Below are 27,390 nucleotides of genomic sequence, written 5' to 3'. Positions count from 1 at the left end.
CTTGCAGCAATGATTTTCAACCTTTTTTAACCCCTCAGCTGGGCTCCTTCAAATACTGACATACTCCCAGGGCCTCTGACCTAATTGCAATAAGGCAATGGCAGGGACATTGGAAAACAGTGCTATCATTAATATTCAGCAAGCAAAATAACCCATTTGTTCCTGGTAGCTGGAAAGGCTGCATTTATTGCCCACGTGGTGAGCCATCTCCTTGAACTGCTGCAGTCCTTGTGGTGATGGTGTTCCCACAATGATGTTGGGTAGGGAATTCCAGGATATTGGCCCAACAATGTTGAAGGAATGGCAATATATCCAAGACAGTATGGTGTTTCCATGACATTGCTGCTCTTGTCCTTTTGGTAATAGAAGCTTATGGGGAGGTTGTGTATGATTGCTCCATAGTATTTAATGTGTAACATGCCACTATAAGTTGAGGTGAATGGCATCAATGCACATGGATGTGGTCTAACTTTGTATAGCTGTAGCAAAACTTCTTTATATTCTAGCCCTCTATTTATAAAGGCTAACATACATTTTAGTGATCTGTGTACATGGACCTCCACTGTTCCTAACTTTTCACCATGAGCTTTAATTTTAGCTAACAGTCTTTTCTGTGCAACCTTATTGAATGCCTTCTGGCAGTCCATAAAAACTACATCTGTAGATATTCCCTTGTCTACTACATTACATAGGATATATGGCACAGAAACAGGCCATTCAGCCCAACCAGTCCATGCTGGTGTTTATGCTCCACACGAGCCTCCTCCTGTCTTTCCTCATCTAAATCTATCAGCATAACCCTCTATTCCCTTCTCCCTCATATGCTTGTCTAACTTCCCCTTAAATGTATCTATATTTGCTTCACTCCGTGGTAGCGAGTTCCACATTCTCACTATCTTTGGGGAAAGAAGTTTCTTCTGCATTCCTTATTGGATTTCTTGGTGACTATCTTATATTGATGGCCTCTAGTTATGCTCTTCCCCACAAGTGGAAACATTCTCTCTGTATCCACGCTATCAAAACCTTTCATAATTTTAAAGACCTCTTAGGTCACCTCAGCTGCCTTTTTTCAAAAGTGACCCAGCCTGTTCATCCTTTCCTGATATATATATACCCTGGTATCATCCTTGTACATCTTCTCTGCACCCTCTCCAGTGCCTCTAGCCTTTTAATAATATGGCAATCAAAACTGTACACAGTACTCAAGTGTGGTCTAACCATGGTTTAATATAGGTTTAGCGTAACTTCTCAATTCTATACCTCTAGAAATAAACCCTAGTGCTTGGTTTGCCATTTTTATGGCCTTGCAACTTTGTGGTTTGTGTATTTGTACTCCTACATCCCTTTGTTCCTCTACCCCACCTAGACTCACACCCTCCAAGTAATAAGTGACCTCCCTATTCTTCCTACCAAAATGTAATACCTCACATTTATGTGTTGAACTTCATTTGCCAATTATATGCCCATTCTGCAGGTATATTAATGTCCTCCTATAACTTGTTACAGTCCTCTGTTACTTCCTCAGACATGACCTACCCTTTACAAATCCATGTTGTACAGTAATGAGATGTGAACCTGACTGGCAACAATCATGCTTGGATCATTTATCAGGATTATAATGGTCTTCTAAAATTTCTTTAGATTAGTTATACAGAAGTGGCTGCTACTCCTTGCATTATCTAGCAAAATTAAAACAAGAACATCCAGCTGCATAGAATTGATGATCCATGTTTAAAACATTGATTTTAAAATCACTGGTGCAGATCATTATTCATACATAAGACAGTGACATCCAGAAAGTCTCTAAATCTACTTTGTGACAATTGTAAAGCAGATAATGTCTGAGGAAGAAGTTGAAACATAGCTGAAATTAATTCAGTATACAGTACATCAAAACTCCTACAGAAATTTTATTCTATTGTGCCCAGATTAATAGCAAATTCCAACTGTACTAACAGTTGCAAAAGCTCCTGAGACTTCTGTATGGTCTTCAAATCAGCCAGTTAGTGTGGGACTGAACCAGCTAAACTACACAAAGCTTCATTTGGCTCACAATGTCCTATATTGCAAAGCAAGAATCAAGATTTTTAGTTATTGTCTCCAAGGAATTAGTGAGACATTTTCTGCATCCCAACTGTAAGTCAGCATTTTCCTTAAAACAGTAACTAACTATTCGACATAAAACATTGAGACTTGGAACTGGAGCATGATTGTATCCTCAACTGGTAAGTGTCATTGAGGAAGGTTGAACCTTCTTCCTTGCAGGTTTGAAATTTAAAGCCAAAGTGGTTTAAGGTTCTTAAGTTATGACCTAAAATCCTGTGTTTAATTGGTATCTTACTAACTTTAGTCCCAAGCAGAAATCAACACTTTGTTGGGAAGGTACTTTTGATTGCTGTTAAGCTCTTCTAAACCCAGGTTTGCTGCAATGTTAAGTGTTTGCAAACGCCCATTTTTTCCAAAGGGTGTGTCATAGAAGATAGGAGCAAGAGTAGGCCATTTGGCCCATCGAGCCTGCTTCGCCATTCAATGAGATCATCCAAATTCAGTACCTTGTCCCTGCCTTCTCCCCATATCCCTTTAGCCTCAAGAAATATATCCAACTCCTTCTTGAATATATTTAAAGACTTGGCCTCAACCACCTTCTGTGGTAGAGAATTCCACAGGTTCACCACTCGGTGAAGAAATTCTTCCTCATCTCTGTCCTAAAATGGCTGACTCCTGGTTCTGGACTCTCTGACCATCAGGAATATTCACAGAAACCCCACAGTGCAGATAGAGGCCATTTCGGCCCATCGAGCCTGCACCAACACATATCCCACCTGATCCCCGTAACCCCACGTATTTAATCCCTCTAACACTAAGGGTCAATTTATCATAGCCAATCAACCTAACCCACACATCTTATATTCTACCTGCATAAGTTTCGATGAGATCCCCCTCATTCTTCTAAACTCCAGCGAGTATAAGCCCAATCTCTCATATGTCATTCCTGCCATCCCAGGGATCAGCCTTGTGAATCTTTGCTGAACTCCTTCCATGGCAAGAACATCCTTCCTCAGATAAGGTGACCAAAACTGCACAGTACTCAAGGTTTGGTCTCACCAAGGCCCTGTACAACTGCAGCAGGACATCCTTGCTCCTGTACTCAAACCATTTGCCTGCTGCACCTGCATGCTTACCTTCAGAGACTGGTGCACAAGGACACCCAGGTCTCGTTGCACTTCCCCTTCTCCCAATTAGTTCAACTGTTTGTTTATATACTTTGTTTCATTAGCACAAGTAGTCCAATTGTAGTTAGGTTTTAATACTTTTTTATATTTCTTGGGGCTGGCATAAACTCACCAAGTAAAAACTGGTAACATTGAGATAAAAAGTGCTACAGAATGGAGCTAATAACAAATGAAGAGATGATTAGTGTCTGTAAAATAAACTTAAGACCAGAAGGATGACTACAAATATATGATCCAACAAGCCCATCAAAGCCTCAATAGAACTTTAACTTGTCAATGCAATTTAAATTTTCCTTCAATCTGGGCACATAATAGATCACAGTAGCTGATAGCAGTTTTGTTGATATCCTGTACTAAATGCTGAAAATTTCAGCTACCACACACACACACACACACAAAGAATACTAGCTGGAGTGCCCGGCAGTGCCAAGGGTTTTTTGAGGGCATGTTCGCAGAGCGAGAGCGGGGGGGCGCGAAGGAGGGAGGGGAGCCAGCAAACCCCCTCCCCGTGTTGGTCCCTGTCTGCGCCGGAAGCCTAGGACTGGAGTTGCGCTGCTGGCCGTTGGAGAAGCCTAGGCCTCGGGCCCCTGCACTGACATGGCCCAGCCTACCTTTTAATACCTTGAAACTTAAAAGTACTTATGAAACATTTTTGGTAAATCTTTCTATAACATACACTTTACAACCTCACCAATTAAAAAAAAGGGGTCCTCACCTGTCAGTGTTGTATCACAATGGCCACCACTTGCTTTTCAGTTGGAAAGATTAGGCTCTGCTCAGTGGATTGTCTGTCCCAGTCACCAGGACATGATTGGGAGCACTGAAGCCCCACCCACTTTTTGTTCCTGTACTAAGATGGCTGCATATGCACTCTTACTGAAACTTTTTGCCCTCCTTGACAAAGATGGCTGCCATTAACCTGGGGCTGTCAGCAGAAGAAATTCCCTCAGCTGCAAACACAGGATCTTCAGATTATTATTCGGGGCTTGCAACCTACCCGTTGCTTATGAAGCCTCCCCACCTACCAACCCCGGGAATGGAGCTGAGGCAGCACACCCTCTCCCCGTGTTGGTCTCTGTCTAGGCCGGGAGCCTGGGACTGGAGTTGCGCTGCTGGCAGTTGGAGAAGTGGTTATGCTGATAGGGTTAGGAGGAGGCTCACATGGAACATAGACCAGTTGGGCTGAATGACCTGTTTTTTGTGCTGTACATTCTGTAAGACTTTGCCCTCTTGTGCCAAGCTAGTATCATTGACTGCTGTAGGATCATCTGCCCATTTGGAGCTGTCCTCAAAGGATCAGAGTGCAAGCATAATCTCATGGAGTTGGATGACAGGAGAGGCATTGGAGGAGAATAGTGTAGTAAACTGTTGAATGCTACATAAAATGAGTGAGGATTGATAACACAGATTTCCTCCTCCCAAGTAGACTCACTCCAGTTTGATCTGGTATCCGGTGGCATAACTGGATTTAGGCTGCATTTACACTAATGGTGCAAAGCAAAACTGCAATCACATTGATGCTGCAATTTGTGTTTGGGTTATTGCACAAATTGAAAAGCTCAATTATTCAAGAATTAATCATACTTTAAAATTCATACTAAGATTGCAAAGAGTTTCAAATTTCTATAATTCAAACTAGCACATTTGTTTAAACCTTCATCTATGTAGCTTGTTTCCTGTTAGCGAGGCCATATTAAACCCTACTGTAAACTAACATTCAAGCACAATGTTTTTCTTTATAAAGTATCATTGGCTAACTAGTCTAGTACCTCAATCAATAAGTTGTCACATTACAATTAAATGAAGTGTAATAACTTACCAATGCAAATGTGGCTATATGCAATAAAATTACCCCTACACAGGATGATTTAAGTGCAGAATTGGACAACACTCACCACTGCTCTCCAGAGTCCAGATAGTGAAGCTATAGAGCATAAGCCCTCTCAAATTTAGCTGCTGTATAGCAATGTCAAAACAAAATGTTGACACAAAGTTCTATGTTTAAACAATTTATTTTTACCATTCAATATAATGCAAAGTAAAAGAGCAAAAGCTTCTTATACACAGCCACAATTTATATATAATTACAATTGTTACCTAAGACATGTTAACAAGAGTAAGATTCTATGATTTTATACATTCCCATTTTATGCAGTTTTAAAACTTGAACAGTGATCTGAATACTCATCCTCTCTAGGCGGCTGGTGTGGGATGGGTGCAGTTTGGTTAGAGGACAGTATTTCACATGAATCTTCTATTAGTGAGAAAACCTCTAATGGAGTATATGGGTGTGGGCATTTCAGTATGATGAGGCATAGGATGTACCAGTGAGCTACATGAAGGACTGTTAATTAAAAGACAGCTTTTGTCATCTAGGGTTGCTTTGGTCTACACACTGCTTGAGATGCATTCAAAATATGGAAAAAAAGACAAAGGAACCTGAGCATAAATCTGGGTAATCAAATAATTGTCATTGACTTAAATACATTTGCCCCAAAATCACGTTAACTCAAAGCCCTCCTTTTGTAAATTTGCGCTTGTTAAAAGCAGGGATGTGGTAGCTCAAACATAAGTTGCAACACTAATGCCATTGAGCAGATTCGAGGTGGGTGTTTAACAGATGTGTCATTAAAACATGGAACTAAAATGCAAGTGCAACAGATTTGAGAAAACAGTATTTTAGCCCTAACAGAACCCAGTTGCAGGGAGGCTATGATTTATACTTGACAATAGCTCTTAAGAAATTATGTTTATAATCACAGGCTGAGACTTTGATGCAACCCTCCCATCTTGTTATTCCAATATTGATACAAAATATAAATGCTACATTTCTCTCTACCAAACATGGACCAATTAATTAATAGGAACCATTCTCCACAGCATTTTACCCAACAATTTGCACAATTGTGACCCAAGTGTTTTGGCAATACAAATCAAAAATAGACTTTCTTGTGCTCTTAGTCCCAATGAGATTCTAACATCAGTGTTAATATATGCACTGGGAAATGGACTAAAACTGGCCAAGCCCACTTGAGCTAGGAGCCTTACTAGTTCCATCTCATGTAGCTGAGCCAGATATAAATCCATATCCCACCTATTTGAAAGGAGCAGTGTTCTTATCCATGGTCACCCAGTCCTTCACATCAGAAATATGGAGGGGTGACCTTCACTTCTCTTGAAATGGATGCAAATCCAGATCTGACATGAAAGGCAGCACCACCACTTAAAAAAAAATTAAAAAAAATGAAACCACAAGTCCCTGAATATTCTCTAACTTGAAAAGCTCAGTGATTTGTCCAAATCCACAAAATGGCAGGAACTTGTGGTTTCATGATTTTAAAAAAGGAACTTTTTGCCTCTGGATCCAGAAACATGGAGACTGCATCTAGAGGCTGCTCAAGAAGCTGATTCAGGTTGTTTTATAAAAAATCTCAAAACATTTTAACTGACACTTATTCTGGCTGTAAAGGGATCAAAGCAGCACAGATACACACTGAACTATAAAAAAATATACAAAGAAGTTTGGTTAACAGAAGCTCTACATACAGCAGCATTACTAGTAATCATTTAGGTACACAATCACCACAGTATTTGTACCACACCTGCTGTAACTTGTATGCTGGGATGTATTGTATATAAATAGTGGCCAGGTGACTGGCATAAGAAACTTATTTACATTTTTACATTTGTCCAGGAAGGATTGCCATTCATTATGGCTTTTTTCTGCATGTCCTTACTTTTGCTTAATACTGTACCTCAGTTCTGAAGATATGCAACACTTCATCCACTTTCTAAACTATTGCAAAATAGAGCTATTTAGCATTACAGTTGCCCAATTTGCATTGAGGTGGACAGATGGTCAACATCCCTGGACAGTTCAGAGGAAGTATTGCCATCATTCTCTTTCTACCCAGATAATTCAGGATGTTGCATCATTCTCAACAGATTTTACAGGGGGAAGCAGGGTGGGGGGTAGCAGAAGAGAAAAGATAATCACAATTAGGTAAGTGTTGCTCTAATGGACAGTGATGACTGGAGAATCTTTGCATACAATTTTAGAAAGTGCTCAACAGGTTGATTTAAGTCACTCACTAATGCACTTCATTAATTTTTTTTTAAAAAAGTTATTAGAACAATTTTTATTTCACAATCACTGAATACTGTTCCAATAATATGGTTTTGTATTTCAGTTGCAATGCAGTAACTCCTTCAATTAATATGAAAAGTATAAAAATGTCTGAAATATAAGGCAAGCAGAAACTATAGCCTTTCAATACATGGTAGCTGGAGGCAGAAGAGATGAAATATTACACGGCAGATCTCCAATGAAATCCTCGTGCCACTGGTTAAAACTAGGTTTCTCAGTTTTTCTCTGACCAATAGGACTATGGTTCTTGCTCACTTCTTGACACAGGTTGGCCATGAGAGACCGCCACATGCTGCTGACACAATGATGTAAATGACAACCTGCAACACAAGATATTTAGTTGATATTACAAAGAACATTTACACAGCAGGTTTTATCCTAGGCTTCTTTCCCCTCTCATCCCCACCCCCCACATCTTCACTAAACAATATACTCAATAGCACTTACAACAGATGAGCAGCACACTGGAGAGGAAAGACCGAGCAGGAAAGCTCTTGCCACCATTACATGTAAAGTAGGAACAAATCATACCATTGGAAGCTGTAGGATTTTCTGTCTTCAAGACATTGAAGTTCCACTGCGCTAATAATTTATTGTGCAGTTCAGTCCGAGGAGAAATACTAATTTGTGTCCTTCCTTCTTGAAATCCACTTTTCCACTAATGAAAAAGCCCCAGGTAAAGAACTTGTTTATTAAAAAAAAATCTTCAGCAATAAACAACTGGTTGCTTCTTCCACTGCAGTAGTTGCACAGAATGGGAATTGAGTGTTTATTAAGAGTTGATGTTAGGCCAACTGAGTTGACAAGCTTGATGAGTTGAAGGACCTGTTATCATCTTTGACTTTTGCTAATGCTCAGATTTCAGTTGGAGTTAAAAATGCAAATGTTACTGATTATGTTTGAGGAATGCCCAACATTCTGAATAGGCCCTTAACCAGTACTTAAGTAGCTTAACACTAACAATTTAGAGAGAACTTTCACCACCAAGAACACCTTCATAACATGTGGAAACTTGGTAGCGGTAAAAATTAATACTCCTGCTGGTGCTTTTCTCTACATTGTCCTATACTGTTACTTAGTTTCCCTACCCCACTCAGGACCAAGGAAATCAGGCCCTATAATAAAAGGGAAGTAACATTTTAAAGACTCAAAATAATCCCATCACAAGAAGGACTTTAATATAAATTACATAAAGTCTGCATGCACATGGGAGGTCATATATAAAATAACTAGCACTTTGTGAAGGAGGGATTGCAGAGGTTCTTACTTGGAGTAAGCAGTCTTTTAACCAACATGAATCAGCCCTCATCTAAATCTCCACCTGCCGTGCCATCCCCCAATAACTTTGAATAAGACTGTCATGTAAATCCCATTTCCCAGGAAGAGAAATAAATAGTGGATTTTGAGCTACAGACCAGGAGAAATTAAAATTACATTAAAAACAGCACAAAAACAGAAAGCTTGCATTGATATAGTGCACTTCATGATCTCAGGACATCCTAAAGTGCTTCACAGTCAATGAAGCAGTTTTGACGAATGGAAATTGTCGAGTGCAGATTTCTTCCTCGACTGGGGCCATTTGATAATTGTATAAATTGAGGAGACTGGGCCAGCTGTCTTGTCAAAATTAAACCCATTCCATTCTCCACCAGAAACTCAATCCCCTTTGCAAGCCACTTCAAAGGGGAAGGAAATATCAATAGTTTTGCAATGCAGCGGAGGAACAATGTTTAGCTTATGACATGCCAAACACCATGTATGGGGCCCCCCAGACAGGGGACATTTTGTACTAGTGGATTTCAGAGAAGGGAAGCATTGTCTGATGTGAGAGTTCATGGACATTATTTTGTAAGCCCTAAAGACACCTACATTACAAAGAGAAATGTACTTACAATTGCTACAATGGCAACAATGATTGTCAGCTTGAGGTTTTTCATACACATCGCTCTGGCCAGGTTTCTGCTGGTGGTTTTAAATGAGACCGACTATAAAAAATAAAACCTACATTTGATTTTTGATTCTAAATAGAGCAGAGAAAATATGTAAAATGAATGCTTTGCATGAGCACAATCATTGTGTTGTGGATTGAGGTGGGGGGGGGGGGGGAAAGGGGAGAAGAACAGGGAGGAGTTCTCCCCTCACTACCTTTTAGTGCTTGAAGACAAAAAGGGCAAACACCAATACAATATATGCACAGATTACAAGGAGAAAATCAACACAAGGATAACAATTCATAAATAATGTACCAGACATACTTGCAGTTTCAAACTATTTGCCCCTGCCCCAATTTCCAGACCGCACTTCACAGACAAGTCCAATGTCTATACAGATAGAATGCAAAATTGCTTGAAAGTCTCAATGCACAATTTGATTTCTGACCACTAAACCATCCCCGGGGTTGACAGAAGATCTGTACAGCCATCAAGCAGAAAACAAATGCTATTGGCTGCCTCCAAAGACGGAGGGGAGGGGGGGGGGGGGGGGAAAAAGAATAGAAAGTCACCTCAAGGAGGCAGGGGTTCCACCTCATTACTATGGCAGCAGTACTGTATAGTAAATTAGTGGCAGCCTTGTAATGTAAAGGGGCCATAAAAAGGGGAGATCATAACTTCTTGTTCTACACAAAATAGTTTTAGGAAGTGATCAGAGGACAAAGGTTAAGTTTTACCATGGAATTGAAAATACATATTGAACATTCAGAAGTGGACTCCTCCCATTAATGAGCAACACTGAATATTACACATCTCTCCCACCCTCCACTATAAACATTGGTTATTCAGAATTCACCCAGGTTTACTGGTGTGAAATCATCCTAGAGCTCAAAAGTTGGCTTTGTATTTTAGTGCAAGTTATTCTAAGAAAGGCACTGGATACTCACAGAATCCACTAAGTTCTCAGTTTTGTCAATCAGCAACTCTAATTTTTCTCCTCTTTGTGCCACCAAATCTGTACATTGGAAAAAGTTGCCAGGTCATGTCAGGTCACAAAGAAACCAAAGCAGCAAAGTGACGAGATTATGAAATCAGTTAACATATTTCAGACTGAAATCCAATTTTATTCTTACCCATAGCATAGTTTGCAGCAACTTGTTCATGCTAACAGATTTTAAATTAATTCCAAAAAACTTGCCTTTAAATGTAGGAAACATTCCACGGTGCTTTACTTGGTGTTGGGGGGTGTAAGAATGACTGGTGCAGGACAGGATGCAAAGTTAGGGTTGGGTGAGGCATTGGAGGGATTTGAAGAGGAGAGCTTTAAAATTCAATGCGCTGCTAGACAGAGAACCAACATAGGCCAGCAAGGGCAGGAGTGGGCCTTTGTGGGAGAGGTTATAGACAGCTGAGTTTTGAACAAATTGGAGTTTACAGAGTTTTGGGGGGGGGGGGGGAGGAAAGAGATGGGGGCCAGCAAGGAGGACTTGAGATAAGAATTTAGAGGTGACAAAAGTGTGCACAAAGATTTCAGCAGCAGTGGGGGTAAGGTAGGTGTGGAGGTGGGTGATGTTGCAGAGGTTCAAGTAATTGGTGATGGGTAGGAGGTTGGGTTTGAAGCACCACTGTGTTAAACAGGACACCAATGGGAACCATATAGAAGAATATAGGCCCTGGCTTTTTGGGGGGGGGGGGGGGGGGGGGGGAAGAACGCATCACTGCATAGTGCAGAAAAAGGCGGCATTGCGAGAAATATGGTGGTCGAGTTCAGATATGTAGGAGTGGAGCTGTACTATCAGCCCAATGGAGTTAGGCAACAAAGGAGTGGTAATGGAGGAAGATGTGGTGGTCAAATTTATTAAATGCTGTGGACAAGTCAGAGGGAAGACATGCCAAAGGTAGGCTTGGTGCTGTGAGCAGGACAGAAGCTGATTGGAGGCGATTTGAAGAGCATTTTGGGAGAGATAGGGATGGAGCTGGGTGGTGATGGCACGTTTGAGGGCCTTAGATAGGGAAGGGAATGGCATCCTAGTTGGACTGCACAGATGTATTGAAGGTAGGCCTGAAAAGGTGGGGTAAATACCCTGGTTTTGAAAGGGAGGGTGATGTTCCTGAGCCATTTTATGATTCAGCAAGCATGGGCATCAGGAAGGTAGTTGAGTGGTCAAGCGTTCAATGGAGGAAAGGATGAAGGGAGCAGGAAGAAGAGATGAGCTTAGAGAGGATAGGGGTGGGGGGAAAGATGGGAAAGAAATTGCAGAGTGACAGGAGGGTTATAGGTAGGGAAGGTAGGTCAGCAGCATTGGGAGATGAAGGAAAGGCAGATGATACAGATTGTCTCAATAGAGAAACAAATATGCACTCTGCACTTGGTATTGAAGGGGAAGCTGCAAGGGTAGGGGAAATGAATTTGAGTCAGTGACTCATGCAGAAAAGGAGACATAGATTGTCCTTCCCCTTCTGGATTATCCTGCGAGTAATAGGAGGATATTCTTGAAGGCGGTGAGGCACAGTAGCACTTAACACGGTTGCGACAAATCTGGCCATGAATGTTTAGATCAGTTGTGAGAAGATGGGGACTGTAGCAAGGATGGAAGATGATCTGGTGGGAATGAGGGCATCAAAGGCAGAGTAGAGGAAGCAATGGAGCAGTTAACAGTGGCAGAAGAATCGTAATGAGTGGACAATCGGAGAAGGAGCAGAGTTCATGGGTGAATTAATGATGGTGTTCACTGATGGGCTTTCCCCCAGGGACAGATGTTGGCATGAAAGGACACTAGACTAAAGTCAGAGACAGCCTAGTCAGTGATCAAGTGCATAGAGGTCACAAGAGATGGCAAGGTTGAGGAGGCGGCCTTGGGTGGGACAGTTTATGTAAAAGGAGATTGAACAAAGATAACAGAAGTTGGGAGAATATGTTAAATCAATCTTGTATAATGAGAGGGAGCTAGGAGAGTATATATTTGTTGAGCTTGGAAAGCAAATAAATCAAAGATAGGGTTAGAATAATGCAAGTTTCAGAGTAGTTTCTCCTTCATATTTACTTAACTTTCCTTGAACTAGTCATTTTACTGAATGTTCATAGAAGTCAAGTCATTTCTGTGTGTGATAGAAGTAGGCTAATGACTAAAAAGGTCAAGCCTCTTTCAAGGCCATTTTAGAATTCCTCACTACAAGTAATAAATGATACAACAGGAAAGAAAACTGTTTCAATCTTGCAACGGTGGTCATAATGTTTATTTAATCACCAGATCTCAGCCTTGCTTTAATACAAATACCACAGCACTTTGCACAACCTGCTCTCTATTTCTCATGATCATTAACATCCTTGCCACAAACTACTCTCCACTTTCTGGGAATACTAACTGGAAACAAAGGATTAAAAACACTTGAAAATTAAACTGAGGATTTTAATTATACAAGATTGATTTAAGGCATTCACAAACACTGGACACATGCAATGGTACAAAAACAGTAGCAACGGATAGTCCAATGGTGCCACATGTTAGCACATCAACATTGTGCCTTAGAATGGCATTATCAGGGGATCAACTCACCACATGATAAGTTGTACAACTCACTTGGGGCAGAGGTACTGGTGTATTTCAATAAGCTTTTATCACAAATCTTAGGTGATTAGTTATAAACAGCCAGCCTGCAAGAACTTAGTGTGCAACAACTTAAGTCAAGAAAACTAGATTTTCAAAACTGAATGCTATATACACCTTCATTTTCATACATACCAATATTTCGGACCATGATTCCTTTCAACTCATCTACTTGTGCTTGAGTCTCCGAAATGCGATCCGAGTTCTTGTTTTCTGACAAGTGTTTCTAAAATCACATGTGACAAGTTCAATACCCTCTATTTAAAAAAAGGTCAGATGCATATCCACATGACACCCAAGCAGGCACTGTCGCTACATTCAAGCTGCTGTTGTTCAAACATCCAATTGCAAGGAAAACAGCTAGTGTTGCATGCCTGCCAACCCAGAATTTGAACCCAGCATCAGAATCTCTTCCCATCTCCCTTGTTCCCTATGCCAAAGAATGTTTTTTGTAAAAAATCAGGGTAATGGCCCAGAAATTCAGGTCTCCACGGGTGAGTACGCATGGGGTACTCACCCGATGGAAGTGCCAGTTTCCTGCATGCACTGCGCATGCGCAGGAAACCGACACTTCCGATCCTCTGAACGAAGGGGTTCAGAGTTCGAACGCGCGCGGAGAGGCTGCGCGTGCGCTTTGAACTTAGGTTTTTTTTCCCCCTCGCAGGTTTTCCCGGGATCGTAAGCCTGCAGTATTTAGAAATGTAAAAAGCAGGCGTAAGGCCTGCTTTTTTACAAGGTAAGTGGTCAATTAATTAAAATTAAAACATTTTCCCCCCCCACAGGTTTATTTTTATAAATACTTTAAAGCAAGGTAAGTTTATTTTTAACCCCGTTAGAATATAAAATTATTTCTCAAAAATTTAAATTGTTTAAAAGTTATTTAATGTAATTTATAGTTTATATTAAAAAGTGTGATTTAAAAAAAACTTTATTTGAAGGTTTAATGTTATTTTGGGGCCCGTAGTATTTATAAGTCTTGACAGGCCTTCCTGTCAATCTTATGAATGGGCTTTTCCCTCCTCCGATTGGCTGCCCATGGCTCACATCGCACTAACTGCACCCCTGGGATACGCAAGCACAGCGCGCCGGCAGCTGGACCAGGCCTCAGATCGGAATTCCACGGGGCCTTACAGCTCAAATGCCGGCGCGCAAGGCAAGTGTAGGTCGGGGGCTTACACCCGCGGGAAGCCCCCGACCCGAATTTCTGGGCCATTATCATATAAATTTGTTAATTGTGCTGGAGGCACAGTGACATTATAAGTGGTCAGTAACATTCAATAGTGACAACTTAAAAAACAGGATCTCATATCTACACTGTTACTGTAAACTTATTTAATAATTTGAATATGAATGATTTTGTTGAGATAACCCATTACTACACTATAGGATCAATGGGCAAGTTCACATAACTTCATAGTTAGTGTCTTCACTCAAGACCATTTGCTGAAGTACAGAGACCACCATGGTCAATAATGGGGTAGTTTCCAGCTCTATGAACTCAAATATATATCATGTGTTTGGAATCAACCATTTTTTTCTCCTCCTCAATGTCACCCTGTTCCTCACATAACCCTAGTTTATACCATCTTACTCTTCATACAATCCTCACCTTCCTTAGTCTATGGCATCCTATTCATAAATGCACACAGAAGTGACTATCCAGTTTAACTAAAATATTTAGTCTACAGACATTATGTAAAGCAGAACTAACAGTTGTCATTAGACTGAAGATAGAGACAACAGATTCAGAGCAGAGCGATGATAATTCTCCTCTCTTTCTCCTGAAGGCACATACTCCTCTGGCACAGTTACTGTGACAGGAGCTCTCTGGTCCTATTCTCCATGTATAAGCCTAGACAATGAGTGTGGGCATGATATTCGATTATGTAGAGCATCGGTTAATCATGATTTTGTCCTCATCTGAGGAGTACCTGCACATATTCCATGGGAGGGGTATCACTGGATAGAACACAAGAGTAGGCCATTCAGCCCTTCGAGCCTGCTCCGCCATTCAATAAGATCATGGCTGATGATCTACCTCAACTCCACCTTCCTGTCCTATCCCCATATCCCTCGATTCCCTTAGTATCCAAAAATCTATCGATCTCTGTTTTGAATATACTCAACGACTGAGCTTGCACAGCCCTCTGGGGTAGAGAATGCCAAAGATTCACAACCCTTTGAGTGAAGAAATTTCTCCTCATCTCAGTCCTAAATGGCCAACCCCATATTCTGAGAGAGTGACCCCTGGTTCTAGACTCCCCAGCCAGGGGAAACATGCTCCTAGCATCTACCCGGTCAAGCCCTTTAAGAAATTTACATGTTTCAATGAGATCACCTCATTTCTTCTAAACTTGAGGGAATATAGGTCTAGTCTACTCAATCTTTCCTCATAGGACAATCCCTTCATCCTAGAAACCAGTCTAGTGAACCTCTGTGGCACTCCCTCTAAGGCAAGTATATCCTTCCTTGGGTAAAGAGACCAAAACTGTAGTCAGTACTCCAGGTGTGGGCTCACCAAGGCCCTATATAACTGTAGGAAGACTTCTTTACTCATATACTCCAATCCCTTTATAATAAAAAAGGATAACATACCATAGTACTCAAGAGGCGAGAACCCAGACCATTGTTTCCCTTCCTTACCCTACCCAGACGTGCTGAGGCTATTTAAAGATGGGATCAGCTAACAACACAGACTGAGAATTGAACCTGGAGCCTTCTGGTCAATGTAGCTTAGCACTGTATTGAGTGGTGACTTTAGCCACTATGCCCAGGGGAGATGATCACAAGCTTTAGATCACCAACGTGTTATGAGAAGCTAACAGTTAAATCTATATTCTATTTGGGGGGGGGGGGGGGGAAAAGAGGGTAAAAGGTGATTACAGTACAAGATCAAGAAGCTGCAAACTAAACCCAACTGCAAATAAAGATACTCCTTAAAACTTTTGGAATAGACTGTCTAGGGGCAAAAAAAACTGACTGAATTGAAGCATACAGGAAGAAATCAAAACAATTCTTGATTTGGCAGAGTAGTGGGACACGAGGATGGGTGAGGCAGGATGAAAGAAAGTTAAGGCACAAATAGGAGCTGGATATATGACCAGCCTTTCTACATTTCTAGGTTTTAACTGGTACACAGAACAAACTGTCCATCTTTTACTCAGAAGGAGATGTTCCTCACAGGGAACACAACTGTCCTTTCCCTGTAATACATCATTACACTGAATAGATTGAGAGTTGGCACACTCACCATTTGTGCAGCCAACACGCTGGAGAATTCACTGTTCATTGCGTAAGGCAATGCTGTCTGTGCCCTTGAACCATATGTGGTCTGAAATCTTTTCTTTATTTCATTTAGAAAGGTAAATGCTCTTGATCGTTCAAAATCCTGAAACGTGAAATAGAACAATATTTTTAACTAAATGAATCTTTAGCATTTGAAAAAAAAACACAAGTTTCAAAGGACTCTATAGTTATACTATGGAGGACAAGAGTGTCAGCACAATTCTTTCTCAACACCAACTGATACAGGCCTGTCCCCTCCTCCCCCCAACATTATCACTACAATCAGGAGACATGAAATGCCTAGAGACAGACATTTTGATCTGGATTAAACTGCATTCTTACAACATGCCAAGAAAGCAGTCAATGCAATTTCTAAATAACAATCTCCATCAAAAGCATAAACTCATTTGCAGAACCAAAATTCTGAGTGCAGTTTGCACAATCTCCATACACAGACTCCACACCACGTTTAACCACATGCCATTAAACCCCCAAAGGTTACTTGTTTACATTTCATACTTACATCATCTGTGATACACAGGTATATTATCCTATCTTGGCAAATATAATGAAATAAATAACTGGAAAAGGAGAAGAAATTGGTTAGTACGCAACAACGGCTGGTTAAGCTGAACAGTTTATAGTATTCATTTAGCAATGATTCTAGCAAGTTCTGTGACTAATGATTTGCAGTGTGACAATTGGGTGGAAGGGAACATAAGACGTAGGAGCAGGAGTAGGTCATTTGGCCCCTCAAGCCTGCTCCGCCATTCAATAAAATCATGGCTGATCTGATCTTGGCTTCAACTCCACTTCCCTGCCCGCTCCCCATAACCCTCGACTCCATTACCACTCAAAAATCTGTCTATCCCCACCTCAAATATATTCAATGACCCAGCCTCCACAGCTCTCTGGGGAAGAGAATTCCAAAGATTCACGACCCTCAGAGGAAATTCCTCCTCATTTCCATTTAAAAATGGGTGCCCCCATATTCTGAAATTATGCACCTTAGTTCTAGTTCCCCCACAAGGGGAAACATCCTCTCTGCTTCTACCCTGTCAAGCCCTTTCAGAATCTCATGTTTCAATAAGATACCCTCTCATTCTTCTAAACGCCAACGAGTATAGGCCCAACCTGCTCAACCTTTTTTCACAAGACAACCCTTTCATCTCCAGAATCAACCTTCTCTGAACTGCCTCCAATGCAAGTATACCCTTCCTTAAATAAGGAGACCAAAACTGTACGCAGTACTCTAGGTGTGGTCTCACCAATGCCCTGTACAGTTGTAACAGGACTTCCCTACTTTTATACTCCATTCCCTTTGCAATAAAGGCCAACACTCCATTTGCCTTCCAAATTACTTGCTGTACCTGCATGCTAACTTTGAGATTCATGTACAAGGACTCCCAGATCCCGCTGTACCGCGTCATTTTGTAATCTCTCCCCATTTAAATAATTTGCTTTTTTATTTTTCCTACCAAAGTGGATAAACACTCATTTTCCCACATTATACTCCATCTGCCAGATTCCTGGCCACTCACTTAGCCTATCTCTATCCCGGTGGAGATTCTTTGCATCCGCCACACAATCTGCTTTCCCACCTATCTTTGTATCAGCAGCAAATTTGGCTACATTACACTCGGTCCCTTCATCCAAGTCATTAATATAAATTGTAAATAGTTGAGGCCCCAGCACTGATCCCTGCGGTTACAGTTTGCAATCCTGAAAATGACCCATTTATCCCGACTTTGTTTGTTAGCCAATCCTCTATCCATGCTATTACCCCCAACCCTGTGAGCTCTTATCTTGTGTAGTAACCTTATGTGGCACCTTATCGAATGCCTTCTGGAAATCCAAATACACGACATCTACTGGTTCCCTTTTATCCACCCTGCTCGTTACATCCTCAAAGAACTCCAGCAAATTTGTCAAACATGATTTCCCCTTCATAAAACCATGCTGACTCTGCTTGACTATATGATGATTTTCTAAATGTCCTGCTACCACTTCCTTAATGATGCACTCCAGCATTTTCCCAATGAAAAATTGTTCGGCTAACTGGTTGATAGTTGCCTGGTTTCGGTCTCCTTTTCTTAAATAGGGGCATTACATTTGTGGTTTTCCAGTCCGCTGGACCTCTCCAGAATCCAGGGAATTTTGGTAGAAGAAATGCATAATTTTGCAACTATTTAGATACACATGAACATTAGCTCATATACCTGTATAACAGGAAATTATCTGTAGAAGCTTCTGCAGTTGTATGCAATGTTCTCAAAATGTCTCAGAGCAATTCACAAGGTGAGAGATGTACATCGAGCAAGAAGTTAAGAAATTTAGGTGGGGAGATTAAAGATGCAGTCAGAGATAGGTTTGAGACTTTTGATGGCAGGGAGATGTTAACAAGTTGAAGTGGTTTTGGAGAGAAATGCTAGTGGGCAGAGGTATAATGGCTGAAAGATTAATCTCTGATGGATGAGTGTGTCAGGGAACAAACAGGAGCCCAGAGTCAGAAGAAAGCAGGCTACATGCTGGGGCATGTGGCTAAAGAATACTCAAATAGCTTGTGGTGAGATAGTAGATTTGAAAATGGATTCCCTGGGGCACAAGGAACCAGTAGAGCCTGTGAGAAAGGGTGGGAAGTCGATGAGTGTGTTGAATTTAGTGAAGGAGAAGACGACTGCAAGCACTGAATTCAATTAAGTGAAGCTTGTGAGGGGTGGAGTCAGCCAATGAGGCCAACAGTAGAAAAACTGACTATCAGATGATGCAAGGTGTAGATGAAGAGGACAATAAAACAGAATTTTACAAATGTAGAAGACACTGATCTTGGTGATAGACCAGGTGTGGGCTAGGAAGTTCACCTCACACTGGCAAGGATTGTATTACAAGGTTGTGGCACTGGAAAGGGTCAGATAACACCTACAAAAGCAAAGCTATAGTAAAAGTCATGAATCCACATTCTGTTACAGGTTAGCAATCGGTTATTGCAAGTTTTACCATACAGCTTGTTATAGAACATTTAAGATGTTTTAAAACAAACTTAAAGCTTGAAGAGGATTTAGTGGGCATTGTCCTTTCACTTCTGGGTCATGAATTCAAACCCAGCTCTGTGTGGATGAAAGTCTCTCCTCCCCAATGCCAATGTAAAATGAATTTGGGCTTATTACATAAATGCACCAAGTTCAGCAGTAACTTGACATTCTTACTCAAAGGCCACAGGTACGTGGAGATGGGAAATGTTACATTGGTACAAGAGGGGGTTCTTTTCTGATGCTGAGAAACACGAATAAAGCAGAGTCGAGGCAGCATTACTCTGCATCAAACAGCTGTTATAACTCGAGCTCAAGCTAGTTGACTGGTGCCTAAAATGGGAAAGCATTCAAATCCCTCACCTTAGTAAGCAAAGTGTATTGTTGGCTTAGCGGTAGTGAATCATTCCATTAGTTCACAATATTCGCCAATAGAAGAGTGTGACGATAAAAAAAAACCAAGAACAACCTTAGTAAGCATAAAATTGAGAGAAAAAATAAGCCTAGACCAAGGTCACAATGGGGTTAGCTTGCAGGAAGAGGGGTTTCTGTAGGATGTAATGTTCACAAAGAAGCAATACACCAATACATACTGGAAAGAATAATTCACCACTTAACAAGTTTTAAGACCATACATATATCGCTTACTCGTACACCCTTCTCAGACCCAAGGTTCTCAGACTTACTTTCCATGGGAGTAGGTCAGCTTATTATTTTCTGATGGAATCTTTGATAGTATCTGTTCAGTCACTTCCAAAAAATTCCCTCCACACCAGGCATTCTTTGCAAGGATGGTAGTGCCTCTTGCAACTACTGCAAACAAGATAGCCATGGCTCCTCTGAAAGGTGCTACAAGATACAAGACACAAAACTGCATTGCAGTTAACCTGCAATTACTACACTTCAGAAACAGATGAAATACTCCTACCATCAACACATTCTTATCTACATTCACATCTTAAGGGGTGAAAATAGTTTTAAACATATTTGGTCTATACATACCTACCAAGGAGGGGGCCAAAAGAATTGAACAGTCAGACTTAAAACATTACACACATAGCACCAACTCAAACTGGCATACAAAATGGAACTCAGAGTATTTAACATTCATTTTCTTTCAAGCCGAGAATGGGGTATCAGCCATGAATATGCCGGAAGAAACTTGCAATACATTAACTACTTTTATTTCTATAGCATCTTTAATGTAGAAAAATATCCCAAAGCAATTCAGACAAAAGAAAACTTTAAACAAAAAAATGGATGCCAAGCCAAGGGAGATATTAGGAGGAGTCACCAAAAGTTTGGTATGGGGCAAATTTTATGGAGGTTCTTAAAGGGGGAAAGAGGGAAACGGAGAGGCCAAAGGGTTTAGGGGCAGAATTCCAGTGTGTGAGGGTTCGGTAGCTAAAGGCACAGCTGCCAATGATGGGTGAAGGGAGGGGAATGCAAGAGGCCAAAATCAGAAGTAATGTGTGTTTGGGAAGGGGAGGAAGGAGGGTTGTAGGTTCAGAGGTTGTTAGAGATATGGACAGCAAGACAATGAAGGGCTTTAAACACATTTTACTTTGTCCAAGTGCAAGTCCCATGCACTGATAGAATAAGCTATTTGCTTAGTGTCAATTTTAATGTTGGTCCAGAAATTGTATTTTCAATTTCAAGTTTTACTTTTATTATTCTCAAAATATAACATTTTTTCAACATACAGATTCAACAGCTAATCTAAGAGAAAGATAGTTATCCAACACACAGTATTAGTATTACAGACCCTGACTATACTGAACCAATACCAAACCTTAATATACTCTATACTAAATTATACAAACTCAGGACAAGTAAAAACAAGTTAAATAGTCAAACACAAATAGGAACAACAAACAAATCTAATTTTCTTTCACCCTTCCCAAAAACTATTTAGCATATTGGTACAAAAATACCAAGGGGAGGAACTCTAAAGTCACTTAAGAGTATTATACAAGAGGTATAATGGTTTAATTCATCACAAACTACTCCCACCACCAATGACAGACCTATAATTATCAGTAGCTCATTTTCATTTTATATAGTTCTAAATGCTCTCCCAAACAAAACCCAAGTTTGAAAGACAAGAGTCTGAAACAGATCTTCCAACTCGTTCCCCTTTCGAGGGACATTTTCATTTCTAAACAACCATCCGAATTTCACAATATACATAGTTAGTTTGTTTAGTGGGAAATCTTATAACATAGAATAAACGAAGTGATTTATAACAAGTCAATTAATTAATTACACTTTTGACACCTAAATCTGCACCCTAAATAAATGTTCCTCAGATTGGAAGATTAGGCATTTTCACTGTGAAAGTGAAGAGAATAGGAGAACCTTACATCCACTAGAGCACTTTGCTGCAGTCCTAGTGAAAACCCCAGTTAGCCAGAGCTACCTACCTCCCTGAACCTCCTCCTGTCCCAGGCCTTGTTGTCCTGAAACAGCTCCCTCTCCACACACTTCCGGTCAGGTGCCCTGACTCACTGCGCATGTACTGATTGGCGAGCCCAGCCTTTACATACTGCGCATGTGTAGATCTGGAGCGTTGCCCCGCAGCACAAAGCAGAGGCCGAGCCTGGAACTGTGGGAAGTGTAGTTTGTGCCGCGAACCACTGGTTGACCGTAATCGGAGCCTTATTAACGCGCGAGGGCTGTCAGAAAATAAACTTTTATTTAAAATAATGGAAATTGTATTTTCTTATGACTGCGCGGCGTAGCGGCCCATGAGCTGCGTGGAGAGGATCCTCGAGACGAAGCGGGTCTGTTGACCCACAAGAAACTACGACTCCCAGCATCCCGTGCGGATCATGCCGCCTGGAGTGACGTACAATCTGTGCGCCGGCGAAAGCAGACAGAATCGAGACAGAGCGGCAGCGTGAGCATGGCAACGGCCGAGGGGGCAAAGAAACCGGTCCTGGAAGTGGTGAGTACAATCTATTGATTCACTGGGAAAATCAGACTATCTGTAGAGTAATAATAATAATAATAATCTGCGTGTAAGAGGATTACTCTCTCTGAGCTAATAGCTACACAGAATCTACAATGACATAGAATCTACAGCACAGAAACGGGCCATTCGGCCCTACTGGTCTATGCTGGTGTTTATACACCACACGAGCCTTGCCCATCCCACTCTAATTACCCCTTCCCCTCTGTTCCCTTTTCCCTCTTCCCTCGTGTATCCATCAAGCTTCCCTTTAAATGGATCAATATCATTTGCTTCAACCATTCCATGTAGCAACGAGTTCCACATTCTCATCACTCTCTGTGCAAAGAAAATCATCCTAAAATCTTTATTTGATCTATTAGTGGCTATCTTGTGGCTATTATGCCCCCTTGTTCTGGACTCACCAGCAAGTTTCGCCACATCCATCCTTTTGAACCCCTTCTTCAGTATGTCCTTCCTCGGATAAGGAGACCAAAACTGCACAGTACTCCAGGTGTGGTCTCACCAAAGCCCTGTACAATTGTAGTAAGTCCTCTATCACATCTCCTCTTAGTCTTCTCTTTTCCAGAGAAAAGAGCTCTAGCCTGCTCAATCTTTCCTCATAGTTGTAACCTCTCAATTCTGGTAACATTCTTTTCTGTCTCCAGTGCTTCAATATTCTTTTTGAAGCAAGAACATAAGAATTAGGAGCAGGAGTAGGCCATATGGCCCTTCCAGCCTGCTCCACCATTCAATAAGATCATGGCTGATCTTCGCCCTCAACTCTACTTTCCCACCTGATCCCCATATCCCTTGATTCTCCTAAAGTTCAAAAATCTATCTGTCTCGGCCTAAATATGCTCAACGACTGCAGATCCACAGCCCTTTGGGGTAGAGAATTCCAAAGATTCACAACCCTCTGAGTGAAGAAATTCCTCCTCATCTCAGTCTTAAGTGGCTGGAGGAAAAAGTTGGAGATGGAACAGGTTTTTAAGCAAGTGTAGGAACAGGGGAAGGGGAGGAAAGAACAAAAGGGAAGGTCTGCGATAGGATGGAAGCCAGGAAAGATTAAGAGACAAAGGGATGATGGTGCAGGCAAAAGGAGATGGTAATGGGACAAGTTAAGAAACAAAAGATGACTCTAGATGAAGTGTAAATGGCAGAATGATCGACAGTTGCCATGTGAGAGAGGGAGAAAAACAAGATAGGGGCAGAGGTTATGGTCTGAAATTGTTGAACTCGATGTTGAGTCCAGAAGGCTGTAAAGTGCCTAATCGAAAGATGAGGTGCTGTTCCTCGAGCTTACGTTGAGCTTCATTGGAACAGTGGAGGGGAGCACGGTGGCATAGTGGTTAGCACTGTTGCCTCACAGCGCCAGGGACCCGGGTTCGAATCCGGCCTCGGGCGACTGTCTGTGTGGAGTTTGCACATTCTCCCCGTGTTTGCGTGGGTTTCCTCCGGGTGCTCCGGTTTCCTCCCACAGTCCAAAGATGTGCGGGTTAGGTTGATTGGCTATGATAAATTGACCCTTAGTGTTAGGGGGATTAAATACATGCGGTTACGGGGATAGGGTGGGATATGTGTTGGTGTAGGGGTTACGGGGATCGGGTGGGATATGTGTCGGTGCAGGCTCGATGGGCCGAAATGGCCGCTATCTGCACTGTGGGGTTTCTGTGATTTCTGTGAGTGTAAGAGGCCGAGGACCGAGAGGTCAGAGTGGGAGTGGAGCGGAGAATTAAAGTGACAGGCGACTGCAAGCTCGGGTTCACTCTTATCGACCCAATGGAGATGTTCTGCAAAGCGGTCACCCAATCTGCGTTTGGTCTCTCCAATGTAGAGGAGACCGTATCGTGAGCAGCGAATACAGTATACTAAATTGCAAGAAGTACAAGTAAGTCGCTGTTTCACCTGGAAGGAGTGTTTGCGACCCTGGACAGTGGGAAGGGAGGAGGTAAAAGGGCATGTGTTGCATCTCCTGCGCTTGCACGTGAAGATGTCGGGCGAAGGGGAAGGGGTTTTGGGGGTGATAGAGGAGTGGACCAGGGTGTCGCTGAAAGGGGAGGTGAGGGAAAGATATGTTTGGTGGTGGGATCACGTTGGAGGTGGCGGAGAATGATCCATTGAATATGGAGGCTGGTGGGGTGAAAGATGAGGACAAGGGGATCCCTATCGTGGTTCCTGGAGGGAGGGGAAGGGGTGAGAGCAGACATGCGGGAAATAGAACGGAAAAGGTCAAGGGCCATGTCAACCACAGTAGAGGGGAATCCTCGGTTGAGGAAAAAGGAAGACATGTCGGAAGCACTGGTATGGAAGGTGACATCGTTAGAGCAGATCCACTATCTCTGCAGCCACCGCTTAGAACCGTATGATGTAGGCCATCAGGTCCAGGGGATTTGTCGGCTTTTAGTCCCATTAGTTTCTCAAGTACTTTTTCTCTACCGATATTAATTACTTTAAGTTCTTCACTCTTATTTGCCCTATTAGCCCCTTGGTTTCCCACTATTTTTTTGTGTCTTATACTTTGAAGACAGATACAAAATATTTGTTTGAAATCTCTGCCATTTCCTTATTCCCCATTATAATTTCACCAGTCTCAGCCTCTAAGGGACCAATGTTTACTTTTGCTACTCTCTTCCTTTTTACATACTTGTAGAAGCTCTTCAATCTGTTTTTATATTTCTTGCTAGTTTGCACTCGTATTTTATTTTTTCTCTTATCAATTTTGTGGTTAACCTTTGCTGGTTTCTAAAGCTCTCCCAATCCTTAGACTTACTACTATTCTTTGCAACATTATAAGCCTCTTTTAATCTAATACTAGCCTTAACTTCTTTAATTATCCACGGATGGATTATTTTTCCCGTGGAGTTTTTATTTCTCAACGGAATGTATAGTCGTTGAGAATTTTGGAATATTTCTTTAAATGTTTGCCACTGCTTACACCTTTTAATCTAATTTCCCAATCAACGTAGCCAACTTGCCCCTCATACCTATGTAATTGGCTTTATTTAAGTTTAAGACTCTTGTTTCAAGCTTAAGTATTTCACTCTTCAACCCAATGTGAAATTCTATCATATTATGATCACTCTTCCCCAGAGGATCTTTTACTATGAGATTAATAATTAACCCCGTCTCATTACACAATACAAGATCTAAAATAACCTGTTTCCTGGTTGGTTCCATGACGTATTGTTCTAGAAAACTGTCTCGATTGCATTCCATGAACTCGTCCTGGAGTATGGAGACTAGAATTGCACACAGAAGTGTGGTCTAACCAGGGTTTTATAAACATTTAATATTACCACCCTGCTTTTGTATTCTATTCTTCTAGAACGGTGTTGTCCAGTACATTCGCCACATCTGGCTAATTGGGAATCCAGATGCGGCTAATACATTTCTGATTAGGAAATAAACAATGAGTAATAGACAATGTCCTTGGGTATGGGGTCTCAGTACTCCTATTACATAGAATTTACAGCACAGAAATAGGCCATTCAGCCCAACTAGTCCATGCCAGTGTTTACACTCCACATGAGCCTCCTCCCACTCTTTCTTATCTTCCAAGGAATAAGAGCCCTCCTTATTTCTCCTACTAAAATTAACCACCTCACCATTATATTGAATTTCATTTGCCATTTATCCACTCACTCTACAAGCCTGTTATTGTCTTTCTGTATTTTGGTGCAGTCCTCCAGCTTATTAGCTGAACTCCCTAATTTGGCATCATCTGCAAATTTTGACGCCATAACTCCCAATTTCTGAGTTTAAATCATTTATGTATATGGTGAACAACAGTGGTCTGTAGGGGGTGGTGTGTGGAGTCAGCTTTGCCCCTGACTGTTTTGAGCGGTTCGAATCGCTCCCACACCCCTGGGTTCTAGACTCCGGACTTGGGTACAGGCTGCGATACAAAATTGGAGTAGACAACTGGGTTGATGCAAGAAAACTGTATTTTATTTAGAGTCACAATAGATTACACACTTAGATTACTGGAGTAGTTACAGACATTCAAGAGTACACTTAATTAAGAATGGGGAACACATGGCACAACGAGGGAAAATCACATTAATAATCCCCCTACCCTTGTCCCACCCCCAATACCTAACTAAATTGTACTACAAGAACCAGGGATTATGCTCACCAATAGGGGTTTCTTGACAGTTCGAATCCTGTCAGTTAAGCCGGTTGCGTTTTTGGGGTTCGCTCTTTGTGTCCTTTGGGGCCCGCCATTACCACGTGGTCCCAGTCTTAGAATCTGTGAAGATTCTTCAGTTGGGTGGAGTCCACGATGATTCTGGAGACCCTGGCTGCTAGGTACTGCAGGGCTCCACCTGATTTATCCAGGCATCTGAAGCGCATCTTCAGCAAACCGATGGTTTGCTCGATTATGCCTCTGGTGGACATGTGGCTGGAGTTGTAGCTCTCCTGAGCTTTGTTGGATGGGCTCCTCAACGGCGCCATTAGCCACGTCTTCAGGGGATAGCCCTTGTCTCCAAGTAGCCATCCGTTAAGTTGGTCTGGCGGACTGAACCGCGGAGGCACACTAGACTGGCGCAGTATGAAGGAGTCATGGCAACTGCCAGGGTACTTGGCACAAACATGCAAAATTTCCTTCTTGTGGTCACACACCAGCTGAACATTAAGGGAGTGGAAGCCCTTGCAGTTGACAAAAATACCTGGATTGCGATGGGGTGCCTTAAGGGCCACGTGTGCAGTCAACGATGCCCTGCACCCTTGGAAAGCCTGCCAGATGAGCGAATCCAACCGCACGCGCCGTGACACTTGCTTGATCCTTGATGAAATGGATGTGATTGTGCGCGATGGCAAAGAGGGCATCGGTTACCTGCATGATGCAAGTGTGTGCGACCGCCTGGGAGATGCCGCTGATGTCTGCTGCTGATCCCTGAAATAAGCCTGAGGCAAAAAAGTTGAGTGCGGTGGTGACTTTGATGGCCACTGGTAAGGGTTGTCCACCTGGTCCTCTGGCCTGCAGGTCCTGTTGCAGCATTGCGCAGATGTCACCCACTACCTCTCGCGAAAGTCGGAGCCGCGTTTGGCACTGCTGCTCAGACATGTTGAGGTAGCTGACCCTGTGTCTGTAGACCCTGTTTGGGGGGTATCTCCTGCGCTGATGGGCTTCCATGCGCTGGCCCCTTCTGGCCTGTGCAGCTTCAGGTGGGTGAGCAGCAGCTTGGCGCTCCTATTGGTGC

General features: G+C 42.0%; 2 protein-coding genes across 4 annotated transcripts in view; one reads left to right on the top strand and one right to left on the bottom strand.

The window, feature by feature from the left end:
* Positions 1 to 5,166: 5,166 nt before the first annotated feature.
* Positions 5,167 to 21,777, bottom strand: vamp7 (vesicle associated membrane protein 7). 3 transcript variants are annotated; one of them, XM_085996775.1, is made up of 8 exons: positions 21,657 to 21,777; positions 19,920 to 20,082; positions 16,728 to 16,785; positions 16,170 to 16,307; positions 13,055 to 13,145; positions 10,259 to 10,326; positions 9,273 to 9,342; positions 5,167 to 7,700 (listed from the first exon to the last, which is right to left on the bottom strand). In XM_085996775.1, the coding sequence occupies exons 2-8, from the start codon at positions 20,063 to 20,065 to the stop codon at positions 7,504 to 7,506; spliced, it is 768 nt and encodes a 255-aa protein (XP_085852901.1). In that variant the 5' UTR covers positions 20,066 to 20,082; positions 21,657 to 21,777; the 3' UTR covers positions 5,167 to 7,503. The 3 variants fall into 3 exon arrangements, with proteins under 3 accessions (XP_085852901.1, XP_085852906.1, XP_085852915.1); XM_085996780.1 differs by having other exon boundaries at positions 21,597 to 21,675; XM_085996789.1 differs by having other exon boundaries at positions 7,514 to 7,700; positions 9,273 to 9,365.
* Positions 21,778 to 21,907: 130 nt separating this feature from the next.
* The window catches only part of polr1d (RNA polymerase I and III subunit D), a 54,873-nt gene continuing 49,390 nt past the window's right edge, over positions 21,908 to 27,390 (top strand). Inside the window, exon 1 of the mRNA XM_085996799.1 lies at positions 21,908 to 22,180. Coding sequence (XP_085852925.1) covers positions 22,139 to 22,180 — 42 coding nt within the window. The 5' untranslated portion in view covers positions 21,908 to 22,138. The remainder of the gene's footprint in view (positions 22,181 to 27,390) is intronic.

The sequence above is a fragment of the Somniosus microcephalus genome, chromosome 1 (genome assembly GCF_052327205.1).
Source record: "Somniosus microcephalus isolate GS21.2 chromosome 1, FLI_Smic_1.0, whole genome shotgun sequence".
In the NCBI taxonomy this organism is placed as follows: domain Eukaryota; kingdom Metazoa; phylum Chordata; class Chondrichthyes; order Squaliformes; family Somniosidae; genus Somniosus; species Somniosus microcephalus.
The sequence above is the reverse complement of the archived record's forward strand: the minus strand, read 5'-3'. Positions and strand labels throughout refer to the sequence as shown.

Coding starts and splice junctions, on each gene's coding strand:
- vamp7 (XM_085996775.1), bottom strand. CDS start 20,065: ATGGCTATCTTGTTTGCAGTAGTTGCAAGAGGCACTACCATCCTTGCA. Junction 16,308..16,727: donor ACCTGTGTATCACAGATGAT/GTAAGTATGAAA, acceptor TTCACGTTTCAG/GATTTTGAACGATCAAGAGC. Junction 10,327..13,054: donor AATCATGGTCCGAAATATTG/GTATGTATGAAA, acceptor TCCAATGTACAG/ATTTGGTGGCACAAAGAGGA.